Genomic DNA, 21456 nt, shown 5'->3' with positions numbered 1-21456 from the left:
TTCAGGTGTTCTTCTTTCCCTCTTATAAAGAACAATGCCATTATGTATTGTACAAACCTAGGCATGTAAATGAACCATTGTTTGGAATTAGTGCTTATTCCAAATCTGACTCCTGAATGTTATAGTTTCATTCTGTTGAATGTTGGGCCATTTTGAATCGTTTTGTAGCTGGATGGGAATTCCAGGTAGGTCCGTGTGAGTGTGTACTTCGGGAAGATGGTGGTGGTAAAATATATTGAAGCTCTGTTGGGATGGCAGATATTCACCATTTTAGTTTTCCTGGGATAACGTGTTCTGAGTGGCATTTGGAAAAAGAAATCGCTTTCACAAAAACTGGAGACTATCACTTCTTTGTGATGGCTGCCATGCCTCCCCACAAGATGGCTCTTGGAATAGGGCATTCTGGGAAAACTAAAATGATGGCCACTTAATGGAGCTTGAAGAGCTTCGATGAATACCCTCCCCACAAAACAACAACCACACAACTACAAAGGGAATGCAATTTCACCCCCTCTTTCATGCTTCTAAACCCACCCAATTCAAGCTGAAAGTTCCATCTTTAAACTTTCTGGCCTAGACTTATTTGAAATACTAAGGATATTGTTTAAGGGGGCATTTGGCAGCATCATATCTAGTCTTCCCATTGTGTGGGAAGACTCTTTTCCTAGCACTAGTCAGTGCTGTAGTTCAACTATTATATGTCAGGGATTAGCCATGCATTAGCTACGTTCCGACGTGCAATAGATTTGCACGTTCCAAATGGCAAGTTATCAATTCCCCTGCCTGATTGTAAGCCTATGCGGCAGGGTCTTGCTATTTACTGTGTTATCTGTACAGCACCATGTACATTGATGGTGCTATATAAATAAATAATAATAATAATAATAATAATAGGCTGGCTTATCCCTCCTCTCATTATTCTTGTTTTGAGGCAATATAGATAATTAAGTATCTTGTAATCCCTGCTTCGGCTTCTTCTGCATTGGAGAAAAAAGTAAGGAATATTCAGACTTGCCTTAGTTATAGAGAGGTTGTGCCAGATACAAGGTTTTCATACCTATTTGTGCAGAAGATCTTGTGCTGGGTCTTACAGTAAATATAATTTGTTATTTCATCTGGATGTGTTGGACTACAATTCCCATTATTCCTAACCAGCTATTGGCCATGCTGACTGGGAATGATGGGAGTTGCAATCCCAACACTTCTGGAAGGCAGCAAGTTGGGAAAGGCTGCTATCTGTCATAACCTCCACATTACAGATATTATAGGGATGACTCATAAGAAGGCGGAGTGCTAAAATCACTCATGTAGTATTACTTCAAGTAACTGTATTGCTGAGCCCATCAGCCATAGACATGACTGTCTTAAGAGAGCAGATGTTTCTGATGAATGACTTTTTCCATGGCTCTCCTTTTTGTGAGCTCTGAGTTGGTTTACAAACAGGAAAAAGGAGTGGTAGCAACGGAACAATCGCTTAGGTCATACTGTATTTTAGATCAGCTTGGCTGTGTGGTTAATTATAGTAATCTTAGCTGTTCCCCCACAGGACGCCTTCATCAAACAGTACATCTTTTACAGTTTCGAATTATTTTTTGTCAGTAGAATCGTAAGGCCCGGTTGTATGAAAAGCCTTATGTTTCATAGGAAAAGGAGACAAAGGGAGTGGGAGACTGGTGGCTCCTATTTCAGTGGGGCTGTAAATCCGCTCTGGGTTTCAGTCAGAATCAGTCAGAACTCTAAGTGAATTCTCTAGCTAGGGTAACATAAAATACAAGGTCAGTATTAGAAGATTAGACTTGTTGGGGATAATGGGAAATGTGTGCAATGTGCATTTGCAATTTGATGCTGGCTCTTGTAGGCATGATGAGAATTCTCTACAGTTAACCCCAAAAATTTAACCCCAAAAGTTAAACCTGAGGGCTCATCTACACCAAGTAGGATATTCCACTCTGAAAGCGGTATGAAAGCAGTATATAAAAGGCAAGAGCCACACTACTGCCTTATAGTGGTACTGAAGTGCACTGACAACTGTTGGGGCCCATGACACATCTACACCAAGCAGGATATAACACTATGGAAGCAGTATGAAAGCAGTATATGGTATGTGTCATGGGCTGGGGTAGTCCCATTTCTCTGTTTTCTTGCATGCAGGGCCATTTACATAGTAATTAGGGCAGGAAGGTTTTAAAGTGATATTATAATTGCATCAGGCGGTGGTATAAAAGCAAAATAAATTACAGTTACATCCAAACTATTTAAGTGGTTTATACTAGTCCATGGTTTTTAAAACATTCTGTTTAGCACAGAAGGCTAACATCTGGAACCACGGATTGTCTTTATGAAGTATTTTAAATGCTGGTCATGAAATTCTCATACAGTGCCCTATCCATGGGAAACCGTCTGTGAAGCAGGTGGTTCCTGAAAATGTGAGGGAGGTGCCAAAAGAGCTGTTTTCCTTTGTTTTCTTGTGTTCTGTATTATGAACGTATTGTAAAATGCGAGCTGTATCAAAGCACACAAAGGAATGAATGCAGTAGTACTTGTTGTGTGAGGGATAGTTCAAAGGTTATCTGGCAAAATGGAATGGAGTTATGGTTCAAACTCTTGAGGCACCCCTCATATACTACCCTGCTTTGCGGCTCAATATTTTCGCCTCCGATGGCTTTATTTAGAATACAGGAAAACCTTTGTATCTGCTTTAGGGAGATAAAACTTAACTTTGTTCTTTTCTTCTTCTGATTATAACAGCAACTGTTTAGAGCTGGTGAGCTGAAGTGGGGAACTGATGAAGAAAAGTTCATCACCATCCTGGGAGTTCGAAGTATAGCTCACTTAAGGAGGGGTAAGACTGAAAATATTATGACTGCTTTTTTAATTAAGGCTTGTTAATCAATGTATTGTGGATTCAGCTTTCAAGGGTGAAACTTGGATAAAAACCTGTCCTTCTAATTGGGTTTTCTGTGCTTGGTGCAGCAGCTATAGCTGACTCGTATTACCTCTAAGGGCCATTTCACCTATTAGATGGTAAGAAACCTGGGGTTGGCACTGAATGTATACTCAATAGAGTCATAGATGGTTCCTTTCTCAGGTACCTGTGGGAGAAAATTCCACAAACCCCCTTGGCAGTACAAAGACAACAATAACAAATCGAATAACTAACAGTTTGCCCTCTTATGACAATCATAATTGGCTACCCTCACTCTACCAATGGTAAGGCCAACCCTTTGCCCTGACTTGCTAGCATTCCATTGAAAGATGTGAGGGAACACACAGGTATGCAATCCCCTCATGTACTAGAATGGTCCTGAGAGGACTGTGCCATGTACTTTTTCTAAACCAGGGTAGGGCACCTCCGGCTGAATCCTGACAACACCCCCTTTCACCAGCTGCCAATTGTTTGGCAATTTCCCCATTTTAAAAGATTGACATATCTATCCTAAGCCTTAGTAACTGGCAGTAAGAGTTTTAAGCTAAAATATGCTGGTATTTTGCCCCTTTTGACTTTGGACCCACCTGTCACTGGAATGCGGCACCAACAGTGTCTCCAAAACTGATTTTAGCCCTTGATGGATTGAAAGAGATTCTTCACCCTTGTTCTAAATATTTGAATTTGTTCTTCCCATATGATGAGAAACATAGCTTGGGTTTACATGGGAGTGTGCTTTTTTATGCTTGTTTGGAGAAACTGAAAAGAAATAATATATAAAATACCTGATGGAAAATACCTCCTCCCAGATGTGCCTATCTATGCCTTCCAAGTGTCCCCTCATTCCAAAGACTTCTTGGTGGTGGACACCCAGTTATAGAATGCTCTCTCCATAGAAATTTCCCTGGTATTAACTTGACTTTTTTGTTGCTAGGTGAATAAGACTTCTGTTTTGTTCTCCCAGGCCTTGAAATATTTTTGCGATAATAATCCCTATTACATGATTCTGGTTCTTCATCGTGGTCTCTATGCATCACACATATGGGCTTTGCGCCTGCGCAGAGACCAGACCGGAATCTCCAATAGCTTAGGGAAACGTTTTTGGGCGGGAACCCCTCCCCCGCGCTACCGCGCATGACCACGGGGTTCCCGCCCTTCCCTCAGTTTTTCGTCGTCCGCATTGTGCACAGACCTAGAAACCGTATTCTCTCCAGTTTATCTTTAAACTTAATACTTACCACTAAATTTTCCTCGTATTTTTCTTTCCTCGTATTCTTCTTCGGTTTTTTCTTTTCCTACTTTGCCTAAAAAGAAAAAAAAAAAGTTATTCTTCTGTCTTTCTTTCCTTTTCTAGCGATCCTTCGATCGCGTTGGCGCCTCAGGCGCATGGCCGTTAGGGCCCCATTTCGTAAGTGCGTAAAATGTGGCTCTAAATTGCCACCAAAGGACGGTCACTCGCTCTGTGTGCTTTGTCTGGGTGAGGGACACAAGGTTCAGCAGTGCCATCATTGTATGGCGTTCACCAAACAAACGCGGAAGAACAGAGCGGATAGACTTCGGTCTATACTTTGGGAAAAAGCTCTACGAGCTACTGAGCCTACGCCTCAAAAGCGTAAGGAAAAATCCTCCTCAAGGGCAATGGAAGAGACCCATAGCCCTGAAATTCAATCGATTGTTATCGATGAGGAGATGAGGGCGGATAACAGGGCCATACCCCTGACGCCAGGCCGATCTCTAGCGGTGTCTGCGGCAAGAAAGATTTCAAAGAAGGCCCGGACCCCTAAGTCGGCAGAACACTTAAAAAAGAAGAAGAAAAAGAGGAAGGACGCTGATAAACGCTCCTCTCCTAGGGTCGATACCGTACCCACGGTGCCCGCTAAGCCTAATTTGCCAGCGGCGACCTCGATACCGACGCAATCGTTGATGCCGACTCCGTTGCCAACTGCAAGGAGTTCGATGTCGGAGGGCGAGATTCGTGACTCCACGTCGGCTATCTCCGCACCGTACCCTTCGGTACCGTGCGCTACTGCTCCACAAGAACCAACTGGTCTCGCTGTGTCTACCTCTTATCGACAATTGCATTCTCCTAGACCTGACTTTGACCGCATCTCGCAGTACTCCGGTTTTCAAAGAGACTATTCTTATGACTGGGAATACTATCGTCCCCAAGAATTTTACCCAGCAGAACGGAGGCATTACGATCATTATGCTCATCCTCCTCCAAATGCAAGGGTCATTCAAATCCCTCCTGCTCTTCAATCTCACACTCCTCGCAGTCAGCACAGCAGAGTCGACCCTGCTGAACAGCGTTCGATACCGAGGGTGACAACACAGGTCTCTTCACCTCACCAAAGCCAGACCTTGCAGCCAGTGCGTCAAACACTGCAACCACAAGACTCTCCTGATGAGGACTATAGATCTGATTCAGACTCTGTGGTGTCGGTAGCCCCATCTATGCCTTCCCCCGATGACGTTGTAAACACACAAGAGCCCGTTTCCACATCGGAGGACATGGGAAACTTTACCGACCATGTAAGGCGGATGGCACGAACGTTGGGTCTCGATGTCGACCAACCGACAGAAGTCGATGATGACCCAATATATGATGTTATGCAAACGGAAGCTACTTCTACTATCGCTATCCCGTTCCCTCCTACCTTGCGGAGGACAGCACAATCCTCTTGGAAAACTCCCTGTGCAACTCAACCAACGTCTAAAAGACTTGAGTCAATGTACAAAATTAAAGAATCTGATGCAGACTTTCTATTCCAACACCCTAAACCTAATTCAATCGTTGTTGAATCTGTCCAAGGAAGATCCCAAAGAGTACATTCAGCCCCTACTGATAGAGAGGGCAGAAAATTGGACTATTTAGGCAGAAGGGTGTATGCGTCTTCTTCTCTAGGGATAAGAACTGCAGCGTATGAGGCTACCATGGCCAGGTACCAGATATTCTTATTAGATAAGTTAAACTCCCTCTGCGACCATCTACCCGAGGAGAAAAAGGAGTTGGCAAAAATTTTCCAGACCGAAGCTACATCAATAGCTCGTCTCCAATTGAATTCAGCAAAACACCAGACGGATTCCCATTCAAAATCAATGATGGGTTCCATAGCCCTACGTCGTCATGCTTGGCTAAGATCAGCCAACCTGACAAACGAAACAAAAACTAGAATTGAAAGTCTTCCATTTGATGGAGAAGGACTATTTAACAATAAAACTGACGAGTCCTTAGATTCAATATATAAGGCTCGCACAACAGCCAAGAAGATGGGCTTCTCGTAACCACAACCGCAATTTAAACAAAGGCGCTGGACTAGACGTACCAACAGATGCAGCAGCGCCCTCAATACGACAAACAACCTGCAAAGCAGCAACAACTTCAAAGAAAGAGGCCGTATCAGGCCCGATACCAGCAAAGCAAACACCAGCCTGATTTCTCTAAAAGACAGCGGCTTTGACTTCTCCGTCCCAGGCCTACTACCCTTTACAGACCGCCTAGCACCCAAGTACCATCAATGGGAGTCCATAACATCCGACTCCTGGGTGCTCACTATCATCAACATGGGATACGCCATCGAATTCGATGCTCTTCCTCCTTCTTCGGGAGTGAAAGTAACAGCGCCATCCTCTCCCCTGCTGCTCGAGGTACAGACCTTGCTAGCGAAGGGAGCCATCTCGCCTGTACCTGCAGAGGAGACCAACCAAGGGTTCTTTTCGCGTTACTTCACGGTCCCGAAGAAGGATGGAGGTCTTCGTCCGATCATGGACTTAAGACAATTAAACAAATACATCACCCCAAGGAAGTTTCGTATGACAACAGTCACTTCCATCCTCCAACTGTTGCATACAGGGGTTTGGTTCGCGGTAGTAGACCTGAAGGATGCGTACTTCCATATTTCCATCAGGAAGTCGCATCGAGCTTACCTACGCTTCTCTATCGGCGTCCAGCAGTTCCAGTTCACCGTGCTCCCCTTCGGCCTCGCGACGGCGCCGAGGGTCTTCACGAAAGTAATGGCTGTTGTGTGCGCCCATCTACGAAAGAAAGAAATACACGTTTACCCATACATAGACGACTGGCTCCTGGTGGCGGAGGACAGTTACACGCTCCAGGAGAATATAGTCACGACTCTCGAACTTTTAGACTCCCTAGGCTTGTGGGTCAACCAGGAAAAATCTATACTGACTCCTCAGAGAACGATAGATTTCATAGGAGTGACTCTGTCGTCTCGGGATGGAAGAGCTTACCTTCCGTTAGCAAGGGCAAAGACACTTCGAGATTTGATTCTCGACATCGAAACCCAAGCAAGACCCTCGGCATGGACAATCCAAAGGTTGCTGGGTTTGATGGTGGCGACTACCGCTGTCATCAGATTCGCCAGACTGCGAATGAGGATCCTTCAAGGGTGGTTCCTAAAGACCTTCGACCTTCGACGCAACGCTCGCAAAACTTACCTTTCAATACCGAGACAGGTCCGAGCGTCGTTGAAATGGTGGCTCTCGATGAGAAACCTCTTGGAGGGAATTCCGTTTCAGCAAAGAGCACCATCGGTTACCATCACGACAGATGCTTCCCTCAGCGGATGGGGGGCTCACTGCAACTCACTCACCGCCCAAGGTCGATGGCCTCCTCGACAGAAAGAGGAACACATCAACCACCTGGAACTCTTGGCGGTGGAAAATGCCTTAAAAGCTTTTGCCCAGATTATCGAGGGCAAGGATGTTCTGATCGCAACAGACAACACCACTGTTGTCTGTTACATAAACAGGCAAGGGGGTACGAGGTCATACCCCTTAACCCGCTCTGCACTCAGGATTTGGAACTGGTGCATAAAGAGACAAACTTACCTGACTGCGATCCACGTAGCGGGAAAAGAGAACATCGTAGCGGACTCCTTAAGCAGGTCCTTCCATGTCGACCACGAATGGGAGCTCGATATCAATGTAAGAAACGACCTCTTTCGGTATTGGGGCTATCCGGATGTCGATGTCTTTGCCACTGCAAAAAACGCAGTCTGTACCAAGTTCTGCAGCAGAGCAGGAAGCGGAAGGAACTCGCTAGGAGACGCCTTCATAAGAACTTGGACAGGGGGACTACTCTACATCTTCCCACCGTTCCCACTCCTGACAAAAGTCGTAGCCAAGATAAGGACAGACAGATCAAACTGTATTCTGATCGCGCCGTGGTGGCCTCGACAACCATGGTTCGCTCATGCTCTTCGACTGTCGAGAAGGGACTACATCGAACTACCGTCGGTACCGAACCTTCTGTCTCGACACCAAGGCAGGGTTCGACACCCAGACCTCTCGACACTCAAGATGGCGGCATGGAGAATAGTACCATAACCTCCGGTATCGAACAATTGACGGTACAGAGTATTTTGACCGCATCAAGAAAACCCTCGACAAGGAAGTCATATGCGGCTAAGTGGCAGAGGTTTTCTAAATTCGCAATACAAATGAATCACATCGCTGAGACTTCTCCCATTTCTGTGATTCTGGAATACCTGCTCTCACTGTACCGAGGAGGATTAGGACTTTCGTCGATCAAAGTCCATTTAGCTGCCATCACCGCTTTTCATGAAGGTGTGGAAGGGTTCTCACCCTTTACCCACCCTACATCTAAAGAATTTTTAAAAGGTTTAAAAAACACTATACCAACAACTAGAAACATCGTACCTTCGTGGAGCTTGTCGGTTGTGCTCCATGCATTAATAAGAAAACCCTTTGAGCCCATGGCTACAACAGACTTAAGACCCTTGACTCTCAAGACTGTGTTCTTAGTTGCCATAACTTCAGCAAGGCGCGCAAGTGAGCTTAGAGCTCTAAGAATAGATGCGCCTTATACAATTTTCCATAATGACAAGGTCGTGTTACGAACAGACCCGTCTTTTTTACCCAAGGTCGTGACACCCTTTCACTTGGCTCAGGACATTATTTTGCCAGCCTTCTTCCCCAACCCTACAACGCCTGCGGATGCTGCTCTTCACATGCTGGACGTTAGGAGGGCCCTCTCTTTCTATAGAGCTAGAACTGAGGGATTCAGGAAGTCCAAACAACTGTTTGTATGTTATGGTGAGCCTTATAGGGGACTCCCGGTGTCATCTCAAAGGCTGTCACGATGGATTGTAGAGACTATTGAACTAGCCTACTCCATCTCTAAACTAGTGATACAGCACCCGGTGACAGCTCATTCAGCCAGGGCGATGTCTACATCTGTAGCCTTTAGCAGGGGTGTTCCACTTCGGGACGTTTGCAAAGCTGCGACCTGGTCCACCCCTTCCACATTTGTCAAGCATTATAGCTTGGACACTCGATCCAGACATGACTGTTCATTTGGAAGGGCGGTGCTCTCAGAAGTGTTGAAATAATACACCAACCCACCTCCAAGGTATGTGAGCTTGCTACTCGCCCATATGTGTGATGCACAGAGACCACGATGAAGAAATGCAGGTTGCTTACCTGTAACTGTAGTTCTTCGAGTGGTCATCTATGCATTCACACAACCCACCCACCATCCCCTCTTGATGGTGTGATATTTATTAATGTTATATTTGACTATAGATTATTTATCCTCTTTATTTAATTACACTCATGTTTATGGGGGCACAATGTCGGACTCCTGTAAACTGAGGGAAGGGCGGGAACCCCGTGGTCATGCGCGGTAGCGCGGGGGAGGGGTTCCCGCCCAAAAACGTTTCCCTAAGCTATTGGAGATTCCGGTCTGGTCTCTGCGCAGGCGCAAAGCCCATATGTGTGAATGCATAGATGACCACTCGAAGAACTACAGTTACAGGTAAGCAACCTGCATTTCTAACTCCTGTTTTATTTCTTGGCTGGCTGTAGCTTCTTGGTTTTACAAATTTTATCCAGTTGACTTTGCATTGTGTTTTTATTGGGTAGTCTTTTGCATTGATATTCATATTGCTGTGTTTTTAGATCTTTGTGTTGTATTGTACTGTACTGTCTGGTTTTAAAACAATTGTACCATACCTGGAAATCCTGTTTTATAGTCACCTTATAAATATAAATAAATAAATACTTATGAAAATAGACATAATTGTCATATATCTATTTTTGTCTTTCAGTCTTGGACAAATACATGACGATCTCTGGCTTTCAGATTGAAGAAACTATTGATCGTGAAACGTCTGGTCCGCTTGAGAAGCTCCTTCTTGCAACTGGTAATGGGCAGTCCTATTCCCAATTTATAAGATGTGCAAGCATGCTCTGGGGGATGGATCCTGGAGGGAGCAGCATGGTGTGTTCATTAAAGGATGAACAATATAATATGCTGGTTACTCTACTAAGAACCTGAGAGAAAGTGATGTGCCAGCGATTCTTGCTTTAATTTTTTTTTTTTGATTTACCAACAATACAAGAAGGTAGCAATGTAATCCTGCACTGGTCTACTGGTTTGATACCCAGTCTAAATACAGCTAATCTGTGATTGAACATATAGCTCCAATTCATAATTCTGAAAATCCTAGAATTTCCTAGAGGGGTGAATGCCATTCATGTGAAGCAGCTTGCTATTGGGCAAAGTAATTTTTTACTCTATTTTCAAATTCAAATGGATTGTTTTTGTTCCCCAGCGAAGTGTGTTCGAAGTGTTCCCGCATTCTTTGCTGAATCACTCTTTAAAGCGATGAAAGTGAGTACTTCATCTTATATATATATATTAAAAAGGAGAATCTTCTCCAAGCCTACAACAGTCCTGAATTAACCACCTCTAGACATTTCTACATGAGGCTTTTATCCTGCATCTTTACCAGGGTTTCTGCTTCTGGATTCTGCAGGATTAAGATTGGCACCTTTATACATGCTTTTTTCCAAGGTTTTTTTCCCCTTTGTCTTTCCATATGTTTTATTATACAGCTATTAGGTGATGCTGTGGTATAGCAGAATTTCAGAATTATATGCTATAAATATAATGCCATTCAAAAAAATATTTCACTTTCCTTGATCTAAACACAACACTCCCCAATAATGATTGCAAAGCATGGGAGAGTCCCTGGAAGACATCAAAGTCGTGTAAAGGACCAGCAAACTGCTATGACTGAGCAATCACGAGTGCACAATAAAAGTCTTGTGTAGAAAAGCTCTTTGTCTCATTTTCTTGAATGTGACCCTTTTGGGTACTTGACAATACTATCTTATGCATGTTTACTTGGAACTAAGTCCCATCATGTTCAGTGAGGTTTACTGCCAAGTAAGGGCTTTGCTAGACCTGCCGGCTTATGCCGGCAGGGAGGCGGGGCCAAGGCGCGCTAAAGCTAGCGCGCCTCGCCCAGGGTTCCAGACATCGGACGCGCAGGGACGTCGGATCCCTGCAGCGTCCGCCATTTTTGTTGTTGTTGTTAAAGGGGCCGCGTGCACCCTGAAGCCGCCGGAGACGGTAAGTTGTTTTTTTTACCGGGGGGGGGGGGAAGGGAGGCAAGGGGGGAGGGCGGGTGAGATCGCGCCGCCCGAGCAAGCGCCGCCGCCGCGCGCCGCGATCTCACCCGCCCTCCACCCTTGCCACCCCCCTGCCATCCTTCCCCCTCCCTTCTCTTCCCCCCCCCCCGGGCTGATGGGCACAGCGCTCGTATGAGCGCTGTGCCAGGTCCGCGGCTTTTCGCGGCTACTCGCGAGTAAGCAAGTAGCTGCAAAAAGCCACGGAAGTCACTAGACTTCCCCCAGCCCCAGCCTGAGGCCGGAGCTGGGGAAAAGGCGCGCCATAAGCGACTTAGCTTATGGCGTGTTACAGGAGGCCTCACTGTGGCCTGGGCCCGGATTCCCCTGTGCGTCATCTGGACGCACAGCAGGGAAACCGGGTCTGAAGGCGCGCTAAGGCCTCGTCTAGTAACGCTCTAAGTATGCATAAGATTTCAGCACTCAGGATGTACTGAGCAGAATATGAAAAAAAATTAGGGTGGTAAAAGGCTGGATTTTTCCAGCCCTTTCAATGCCAAATTTATGTGAGCAATCTGAAGTTTCAAATTTAGAATCTCCTATTGACTGACAGTTGGTTCCTGTTGAATGAAGGGGTGTGATATGCATACCTCTTGAGTTGCAGCACTATAAGGTTATAAGGGGCAGGCAAAACTAAGCTTTCAGGATCAATTTTGGGTTTTGTTTTCTTTGTTTGCTCGAATCCTGAGGTCCTCCAACTGGAGTCAGATGCAAACTAGGGTCTCAGGAAAGGGTATTTAGAAATGTGGTACATGGGTGCTTCTGAGCCCATGCTCAACCCAGAAATTTGTTTTCAGTTCCAGAACTAGAGCTTGCATACCATTCAAAATGGTGCTCAAGGCAGCCAGCAATAAAATACAGATTAAAAACAAATCTTAATTAAAACATAACAGAAAAACAAAATGATTTTTTTTAAAATTAAAAACACAACAATGAAAGAAAGGAAAAGTAATTTCCCACTAAGCTTTCTGGAGTTCAGCAGCCTAATTTAGAAAGGGAAAAAGCTATCTTGCTACTGCTGTTGGGCCACTGGGAACTGGAAGCTCATGATGACCTGCTGCAAATCACCCAGAGATCTACCAGTAGATCACGATTTACCTTCTGCCCACCCTCAGCTCATAGCAACAGGACCAACCTTAGTCACGTAATTGCTCTCATTAGCATTCTAGATCAGTTCCTCTTGTTTAGCCTGTCCCAACTTTCCTCTCCCTCCCTGTTTCTGTCCGGGACATATACTACTTCCATCCTTTTAAGTCCTACTTCCTTATTGTTTATTGATCTGATTTGTACTCGACCTTTCCAGCAAAAAAACTGGCACAAGGTGGCACCTTGAAGCATCTTCCTTCTTTTCTCCTCCTCTTACCGTCCGTTAATTTGCTCTGGATTATTATTTGAAGATGTGACACAAACATCCCAACTATCTGATGAGAAAAAGGCTAGCTTTGAATAGTTCAAAGCCTGCTAGGATTTCAAATGAAGAAGCAAATCCATGCTTCTTCATTTGAACACACCGAACTGATTCACATGATCACCATGGCTTAAATAAGCCATAGTTGGTTGTGGAACCTGCTGGATGGCTAAACGTTCAAGCTGTGGCGTGTAGTGTTGTTCAAACCCAGTGGGGGTGGTTTGTGCTAAAGCTAACCCTCGCATAATCCTAAAACAGGCCATAGGTTATGCAAGGGTTGCTTAACCTTTGCACAACCTACCCCTGCTGGCTTCAGATAACACAACAAGTCGCAGTTATGGCTTCAATATTCAAAATGGCCATTTGTCTGCACCACATTATGTGAACTGGCCCAATGGTTAATTCAAACATTGTGATGGGCATAATGGGTTGGTGCATACAGAACATACCATATTAACACACTGGTAATTCAGGATTATAATAAAGGCTCCTATTTAACATTTCATGTGGTTGTGATAAAGTCCCCATATTTTACAGTTAAGAAGCAGGAATATTACTCTTCAAGGTACTGTATATATTCTTGAAATATCTCTAATATGTATAAACACCCTGTATAACATTCTTACGCACATTATGAATTCTTTGCTTTTAGTGCCTAGTTTCAGACCTGAAGCAGCCAAAGTTAAAGCACTTTTTATTCTCACTGACTTCATAGGACTTGAAAGTGTTTCACGTTGGCTGGATTATGACTTTAATGGATTTTAAAAATAGGTCCCTTTTGTTTTTACCAGGGAGCAGGCACTGATGATGATACATTGATCAGAATCCTGGTTTCAAGGAGCGAAATTGACCTGCTGGACATCAGGAAGGCATTCAGAAGAGATTTTGCAAAATCTTTGTACCATGCAATTCAGGTAGGCTTTATTTTATAAAGTAAGTTTCCTTCATTCTCTTTTTGAATGGCATATACTGCAGGAGCATGTGGCTATTTTTGATTCTTTGTATTTTTCAACAAAACTGTTTCAATGAATAAATATTGTCAAATAGGGAGGAAAATTTCACTTCATATCAAGAATTTGCGTCCAGTGTTAGTCTAACCCCATTCATTGCAATGGGTCCACTCTGAGGAAGGTTAACACGGGCAGGGACACAACCCCAAAATGTGTTAAATTCCAAGTCATGAGGCCTTTAGGCTGCTAAAGCATGTGCTGTTCTTGGGATTAAATTGGTTTAAATAAATGGATTTGTGGATTGGGCATCCTATTTTGGAGCTAGAATTTGTTAAAGTACATATATATTGAAGTTGTTTAAATCCTTTTTTTGTAGTGCTTAAGAGTTATGACTTAATGGGCCTGTTCAGACAACACACTATAATACTTGGTTAGGCTGCTAACCCTTTTGTAGCAAATGGCTAGTGAGTGTGTTTAAACCGTAGCCACCATAGTTCATACCACACTTTAAGCCATAATGTTTAGCTCACAATGCTTAGCTACTGTGGCTTAGCATGTTGTCTGAACAAGGCCAGTGGCTGCAAATGAAAGATAAATAGATGGTACTAGTTTTGCTTCTCCAGATTTTTGAAATATTGTAGAAAATAAATAGCCTTGCAAGATAAGATTTCATGCTCCATTTCTGAGTGGACAGTCGTAGAAATGGATTTCCTGCAGTGGAAAAGCTGCCCTTTGTTAAGAATTTCTCTTGGAGTCATTGCTGACTCATTGCCTGTGTTTTGATTTGTAGAAAGATACATCTGGTGACTACAGGAAAGGCCTTTTGCTCCTCTGTGGGGGTGAAGATGACTAACGTCTACAGTGACATGGAGGACCGAACCTTAACTCCTGCTTTGTGCCTCTCTTCTTCCGTATGGCTAAGCTGTCGCTTGACATTTAGAGCTGCAGCTGCCTTTGCATCCTTATATCCGTCAAAAGCGACACGCATATCAGCAGTAAAATGATATAGTAACATTTCCTATTGAGTTCTGTATCAGACCCTCTTCATAGGATTGCCACTTCTTACCAGGAACTGCCTATTTTCTTTCATTAGTATAGTTTTATACAAGTCTAGTTTTACAGCATTTTAACATATCAGCTGCTCTTAAAATTCAAGCTGGCCAGTTGGAAGTTGTTGGGTTGGATCCATACCAAATCAGCTGCACTTAAGCCCCATTGAAATCAGTGGGAAAAATTGGGGCCAAAACAGACATTAATTTAAAGACTCATAATGCCTACAATGTTACAAATGAGTAACGTTCATTTTTCCTTCGAATCAGAGGGCCTGATCCAGCTTTAACCTTTTCCCTCCACTATGGGCCTGATCTGGATTGGGTTCCCCATTGCTGCAGTTTCTTTTTCAAAGTAGTGATCCATAAAGTGCTATTTCACAATAAAAATTGCAGGTGCGCCCCTCCAACCCTGGTTGGGCCCATTGTGGGGGTGTGGGGGCAGCAGGAAATGTTAAAACCTTTCTATCCCTGATGCTAGGGCCCCAGTCCAGATTGGGCTCTTTGTACCTACTCTAGAGTAAAATTTTAAAAAGACAATCGCTAGCTATTTCTTTAATGTCTGTTTTGTCTCTTAGTCATTAATGTAATGTAAACCTGGTCTGAATCCAGCCCCTTATGTATACATTCCTAGCTCAATAATTTTACAAAAAAGTGCCTCTTACATAAATGTACCTCTCCTTTGTTTATAAAGGAAGTTGGAAGTCTTGTTCCTTTTTTGAAGAATAGATGTAAAATGCATTCCAAGAACTAAACTCAATTTTTCTTAACTTGAATTTTGCACTTCATTTGTACTAATTTGAAGAAAGCTTCTGCTAATGGCTTTAAAATTGTGAACTATGCATGAACTCTCTCCATGTATTGTAGAATTTGGTGCTAATAAAAAAGATACACCTATTAAATGATTTGGGTTGTCCATTTGATACATAAAGGACCAATAAAGAACACATAGAACTAGGAGCATTTTGAAGATCTGTTACTTTGTTATGAAGCCCCCTCTTATTTTGCATAATTTCTTCCAGTTTTGAGTCCAACAGCACCCTCCTGATCACGTTTTCCAGCAACTGGCATTCAGATGCATACAGTCCCTGATACTGGAAGTAATATATTGCCATCATAACTACTATTTATTTATTCTTTTATTTATTTGTGGCATTTGTATACCACTGAATATAATAAAATCTCTCATGTGGTTTACAATATTAAAATACAATATTAAAAATGTAGCATTAAATCACAGTATTACACAACTACTACTCATGATGCCTCCAACTACCAGAAATCTTCACCAACCTCTCTCGAGTTTTAGAATTTCACTAAACATTCCTTCATGCTTTCGACTATATCTTCACACTCCTTAATGCTTTTGGGGGCCAGCGTGCAGGGGAAGGGGAATATTCAGGCTGTTGAATGATTTGCCATCTACCACAGCCGATTCTTTTACTGCTTCAGTGGAATTGGGGCCTATGCACTGCGGCATACATAATCCTCCCCTGCAAATTATGGAGACTAGCCCTGTTTGGATTTATGAGTAGTCTCAGCTGCTTTCATCATGACATTTTTATGAAACATGCTTCTGAGAAGTTAATGTGTATTTACATGAAAACTAAGATTAAAAAAAGGTTTTGTACATCAGAATGGGTCATAGGATGAACAGGCCCACAGCTAGAAAACTTAAGGTGGGAGGAGTCCTTACAGAACAGCCAGAACATAAATACAAATGAGGTTTCAAAATAAATGTATTGAAAGGGTGTAACCCTATGCTTGTTTAGACCCAAAAGCTGGCTGGGGAATGCTAGGAGTTGTAGGACGTTCCCCACTGTCAAAACATGCATAGGATTATGGCTAAAATGTATTAAATGGTCATTAAAAATATTGTATACTATTTTTAAAAAGCAAGGTCTAGTGTGTATTAGTCATTCCAGTGCTTTTTTTTAGCTTGAACACTGGAAGGCCAGAACAACTTTTCTTTGTACTGAACAATTGGTTAGAATACTCTCTGTGTCTTTCCTTGTTCCTCTGAGTCGAAGGGGTGCAGACTTGCTGTGTTGTTTTTTTGAAAGCAAAAGCTGGACATGCCGGGGTGGTGGCAGCAGCCGGAATATTCTGATACGGTTATAGCTCTGCCCATGACACAAAATTCTAAAACAGGAGTTGGTAGCCTGGTCCCCTCCAGTTGTTTCAAACGACAACTTCCATTATCCATGGTGACCATGCTGGTTTAGGATGACATCTGGAGGGCATCAAGTTAGACAAGGTTGGCTTAGACTGAATCTAGCAGCATCTTTGTCTGATAGGATATAGCAGAGGTGGGCAGACTTCAGGCTGGTATGTGTGTGTGTGTGTGTTACTAAGGCCCTAAGGTCTACCAATCAGAGCTAGGAGCAAAATGGTGGATCAAGGAGTGAAGTCTGATACAAAATGGTGGGTCGGGGTGGAGCCAGTTCCCTGTTGAATCGCATAAATCATAGAATTAGATGACCTGCAGATACAAGCACAGAATCTACATCTGGGTTGGGGATTTTAATGCCAAACTCTTAAAACTGGCCAGCATTGCTGCACATAGATTGCTGCTCAAAGGCAATTAATATGCATATTTAACAGGTGAGGAACACCAGGCTGAGAGGTACTACTGTAGCGCCATGCCAGCCCATGGCCCTCCATCTAATCTCAAAACCCTCTGCATGCCATCAGTTCAGACCTCCGTCTCTTACCTGACAGCCTGCTGTGTGAGAAGGAAGAAGGACAGATTTAAAAAAAAGGGGGGAGAAGAAAGAAAAAAGGGGTGACCCACCGACTTTTGGTTCTGGCCTTGCCCACTGGTGGCTTTGGCTTTGCAGCCCCTGACAGATTACCCATGAGGCAATGCGGCCCGCCATAGAAACCAGTCTCCCATGGTTTAGACTGCCCAGAACACAGTGAGACACTGATGGTGACAAGTAAAAGCAAAATGGCCTTGGCTAGCTGATTAAAATGCTGTATAGTTTTGTAGCAAGAGCTTTGGTGTCATGTAAATGCTCCAGACAGTAGTTGGCTTCAAGGCAAATGTAGTTTGCTAATGGTTTTGGTGCCACCTAGCTGATGCTAACTTTATTACTGTTACACCAAACAGTATAATATACTGTCAATAAGTAAAGGTAGTAAAGAAGCAACATGATGGCATTTATTCTTGCTATGCACTCTGTTGTAATGGTAAGGTATTTTCTGAATTAAAATAAAACACTCCTTTCTAAACGTCATTGAGGGATTTTTAAATAAACAACACAAGATAGTTTATAAGTTCGTCCAAAAGAAAGAATGTGAGCTTCTTTTTAACTATGGACATGGACAGTCATAATGGGCCTGTTCAGACAACATGCTAAGCCATGGTTAGGCTGTTAACCCTTTTCCAGCAAATGGGTAGTGAGTGTGTTTAAACTGTGGTTATGTAGCCACCATGGTTAGGAATGGTTCACACAACACACTAAGCCATAATGTTTTGCTCAAAATGCTTAACTGCTTTGGCTTAGTGTGTCATCTGAAAAGGGTCTATATGAATAACAGCACAGTACTATAGACATTTACTCAGAGCTGAGACCCACTGGGAAGTTCTCCTTACATGGTATTTTGTTTATGAAGGACGTCATCTGGAAACACCCACCTCCCCATAGCAGTCAATGAATGAGGCCGGGTAATGCCAGGTGATGAACCCAGGCCGTCTCTTGGGGCTTCAAACTAGCATTCTAGAAAGAGACCAGCAAGATGCAAAGACCTTTTCCATCTTGCTGCTTATTTCCCTCTTGCATCCCCTTCTCCCCACATCCCACGCTCTCTGCCAAGTGATTCACGCGTCTTCTTTTCCTGTTTCTGGTGAGGCCGGTGAGACGTATGGGACTCTTTTCACTTGTGTACTGGCTATCCTAATAACAGACATTTTGAGGTCATGTTATAAAAAAGACAATAGTCCATGTTTGCCCCTCCCTGGACAGAAAAACTGTGGCGTACATTTTATCTCCTTAAGTTGGAACTGTGAGCAGAACAACTGCACCACTGCAATGCTCTGTCCTCCATCCAGATGACTAGCATACCAAGAGCAGCTGTGACAATTTCTAGTAATGAATCCTACTATTTGCACAGCTGGTCCATAAATTGGTTCCCAGTGCAAAAGAAAAGAATCAGATCTGATCATACACCATGCTAAACAAATCTGCTTGGCAGGGCATGTCAATCTACATGAGCAGTGAACCCAAATTGAGAAATATGCAACACCATGGCTCTGCTTTTGTGAAAAGTCCAATTTCTAGTTTATCAGTTTGTAGAAGAGGAACTTTACTTTTGCATGGTTTTTTTTTCAACTACCTCCTTCCTGTGCTCATGAGATTAAACCTCTGTATGAAGTTTTCTTCCTCAAACAGCTGCTCAACTGTGTCCAGGGAAGATCTCTCTAGGTCTTTAGAGAAAGGATCTCTATACCAAGGTCAGTACCTGCTTTTTCAGGCTAACGCACATTCCCATCTGCATCTCAAAACAGATGGGAATGGGCATCTCTGTCCACATGACGCAATGAGGATGCAAATCATGTTAGGATGACTCACTTGCAGATGACTGTCACAATATGGACGAGTATCTGCATTTGGTTCTCAATCTAGCAAAAGAATTCATATAATAGTTTTTCCCAACCTGCTGCCCTCAAAGTGTTTTGGATCACAACTCCCATCACTCCCAGCCAGCATATCCAATAGTCAGGGATGATGGGATGTGTAGTATAAAACATCTGGAGAACACCAGGCTGGGAGAGGACTACTATATTATGATCTTCCTTGCTGAGTCAAGGAGATAGTTGTGTATAAAGCATCTTAGGCTGCACTCTTATACCCAATTACCTTGGAGTAAGGCCCCTTGAACTCAATGGGTCTTACTTCAGAGTAAACAGGCATAGGAATATGTTCTTCTCTTCAGGAAGGTGAGCAGATGACTGGAAAATATGTTGCTGGATATGCATAGTTATGCCTACAAATTCAGCATAGCGAGTGACTGTTTCACCCTTTCAATGTCACAAAAGAACACAAGGCTTTACAGCTATTGCTGGCAGATGTTTCGGGACAAATGTTTTGAATTTAATGGCAAGTTCAACCATTCATGAAGGCCAAAATGTTCTCAGAGTTGTAGATGATGCACTGTTTATGTCCCAAGTGTAGGTTATTTTAAAAAGCTATAATTTGATTCTCTCAAAATCAGCTCTCATTTGAATGCCCCAAATCCTTGACTAATGAGGGCTATTCTCTACCAAATTTCAACATTGTCCAGCAGTTTTAGTGCCTGGGCTGACTTCTGTCTTGTTTACAAGAATGTTTTCTACTGAGGCTCGTGTTTTTCCTCAGAAGAGCTTTGTTTTAAAAGAACATTTCATTCCATTTGACTGACTCCCAAAATGAATGAAAATCCAGACTATAAAGATGAAGACAAATTAGATAAATTTTGCAAAGTGATCAGTGACCAAGAAGGATCAGTAACACGTTTATAACAGTAGAATTGGAAACTATGCAGAATGTGCATTCATTTTCATTGGGAGTAACATTATATCATATGGATCTATATCACATGTGCGCACCCCACATCTGTGTGGTGGGAAATTTCAGGGTTGAAGCACTCACCCCCCTATTCAGTTGTCTTTGGAAAGGGTTCATTAGAGACTTATGGCATTTTATAATATTTATTTTCAAAGATATAACTTGAGCCTAAAATGGAGATTCACAGCATTAATGTTCAGGTAGCAGCTTTCTAGGGAGACAACATGCCATAGGATTCTTTCAAAGAACAACACAGCTCTTGCAGTCTTACTCCAAAAAACCTACGTTTTCTTCACAAAAGCAGCTTGGATGACCTTACAGGGTGGTGGGTAGGGGAAAGCTAAGCCCTGATTGCTCAATGGCTCTCTTCTTCCAGAAGAGCCCATCCACTGAGAGACATCTTCTTAACAAAGACAGGATAGTTGATTATCCTTCCATAGTGGTGTTGAATCTGCTCTGGGTTTCAGTCAGAACCAGTCAGAGCACCTTGGATAGCTCCTTTAGAGTTCTGACTGGTTTTGACTGAAACCTGGAGTGGATTCATAACCCCACAGCCTCCACTGCTCTTCCAGTGTCATCAAGATCATCACCAGCTGTCCTACTGGTTCTATTAGCCTTCCCTTGATCAAAATCTAGAAAACTAGAGATGCAAGGGACCCCTCAGATGACTTACATACTAACCCTGCTGTAATACAGCAATCTGGCAGGTAACTTACAACAATATATAAAGTTGCCAACAAGCTAATTTACGTAAGGTCCCACCCCGTAACAGTTGACATTGTTGTTGTTGTTGTTGTTCTCGTTCTCCCTCTTCTCTCGCTAGTGACAGTTTTTCTAGACAGACATGATGGGCTTTTCCAAGTCATCCTGTCTTTTACTTATGAAGATGATGATGATTTATATAGCATTATCAATGCACATGGCACTGTACAAAAATAAAACAATAAAACAAATCTCTACTACAAATGCTTACGATAAAGAGCGACATATAAAAAGGTTATAAATAAAAAATAAATACCCAATGGGAAAGTCTAAGAAGGTGGAATTTCTAGGCCTGTGACAATAGTTCCACTGAGAGCTGGGAAGTCAGACTGTGAGAAGTGTCTTTTGAGTACACTCT

General features: G+C 43.1%; 1 protein-coding gene across 1 annotated transcript in view; it reads left to right on the top strand.

The window, feature by feature from the left end:
- Positions 1 to 15689, top strand: part of ANXA5 (annexin A5) — a 33457-nt gene extending 17768 nt beyond the window's left edge. The window contains exons 9-13 of the mRNA XM_063135228.1: positions 2749 to 2842; positions 10015 to 10110; positions 10522 to 10580; positions 13580 to 13702; positions 14529 to 15689. Of these exons, the coding sequence (XP_062991298.1) occupies positions 2749 to 2842; positions 10015 to 10110; positions 10522 to 10580; positions 13580 to 13702; positions 14529 to 14591 (435 nt within the window). The 3' untranslated portion in view covers positions 14592 to 15689. The remainder of the gene's footprint in view (positions 1 to 2748; positions 2843 to 10014; positions 10111 to 10521; positions 10581 to 13579; positions 13703 to 14528) is intronic.
- The last annotated feature ends 5767 nt before the right edge of the window (positions 15690 to 21456 follow it).

Source organism: Elgaria multicarinata, chromosome 10 (assembly GCF_023053635.1).
Source record: "Elgaria multicarinata webbii isolate HBS135686 ecotype San Diego chromosome 10, rElgMul1.1.pri, whole genome shotgun sequence".
Lineage (NCBI taxonomy): Eukaryota > Metazoa > Chordata > Lepidosauria > Squamata > Anguidae > Elgaria > Elgaria multicarinata.
The sequence above is the reverse complement of the archived record's forward strand: the minus strand, read 5'-3'. Positions and strand labels throughout refer to the sequence as shown.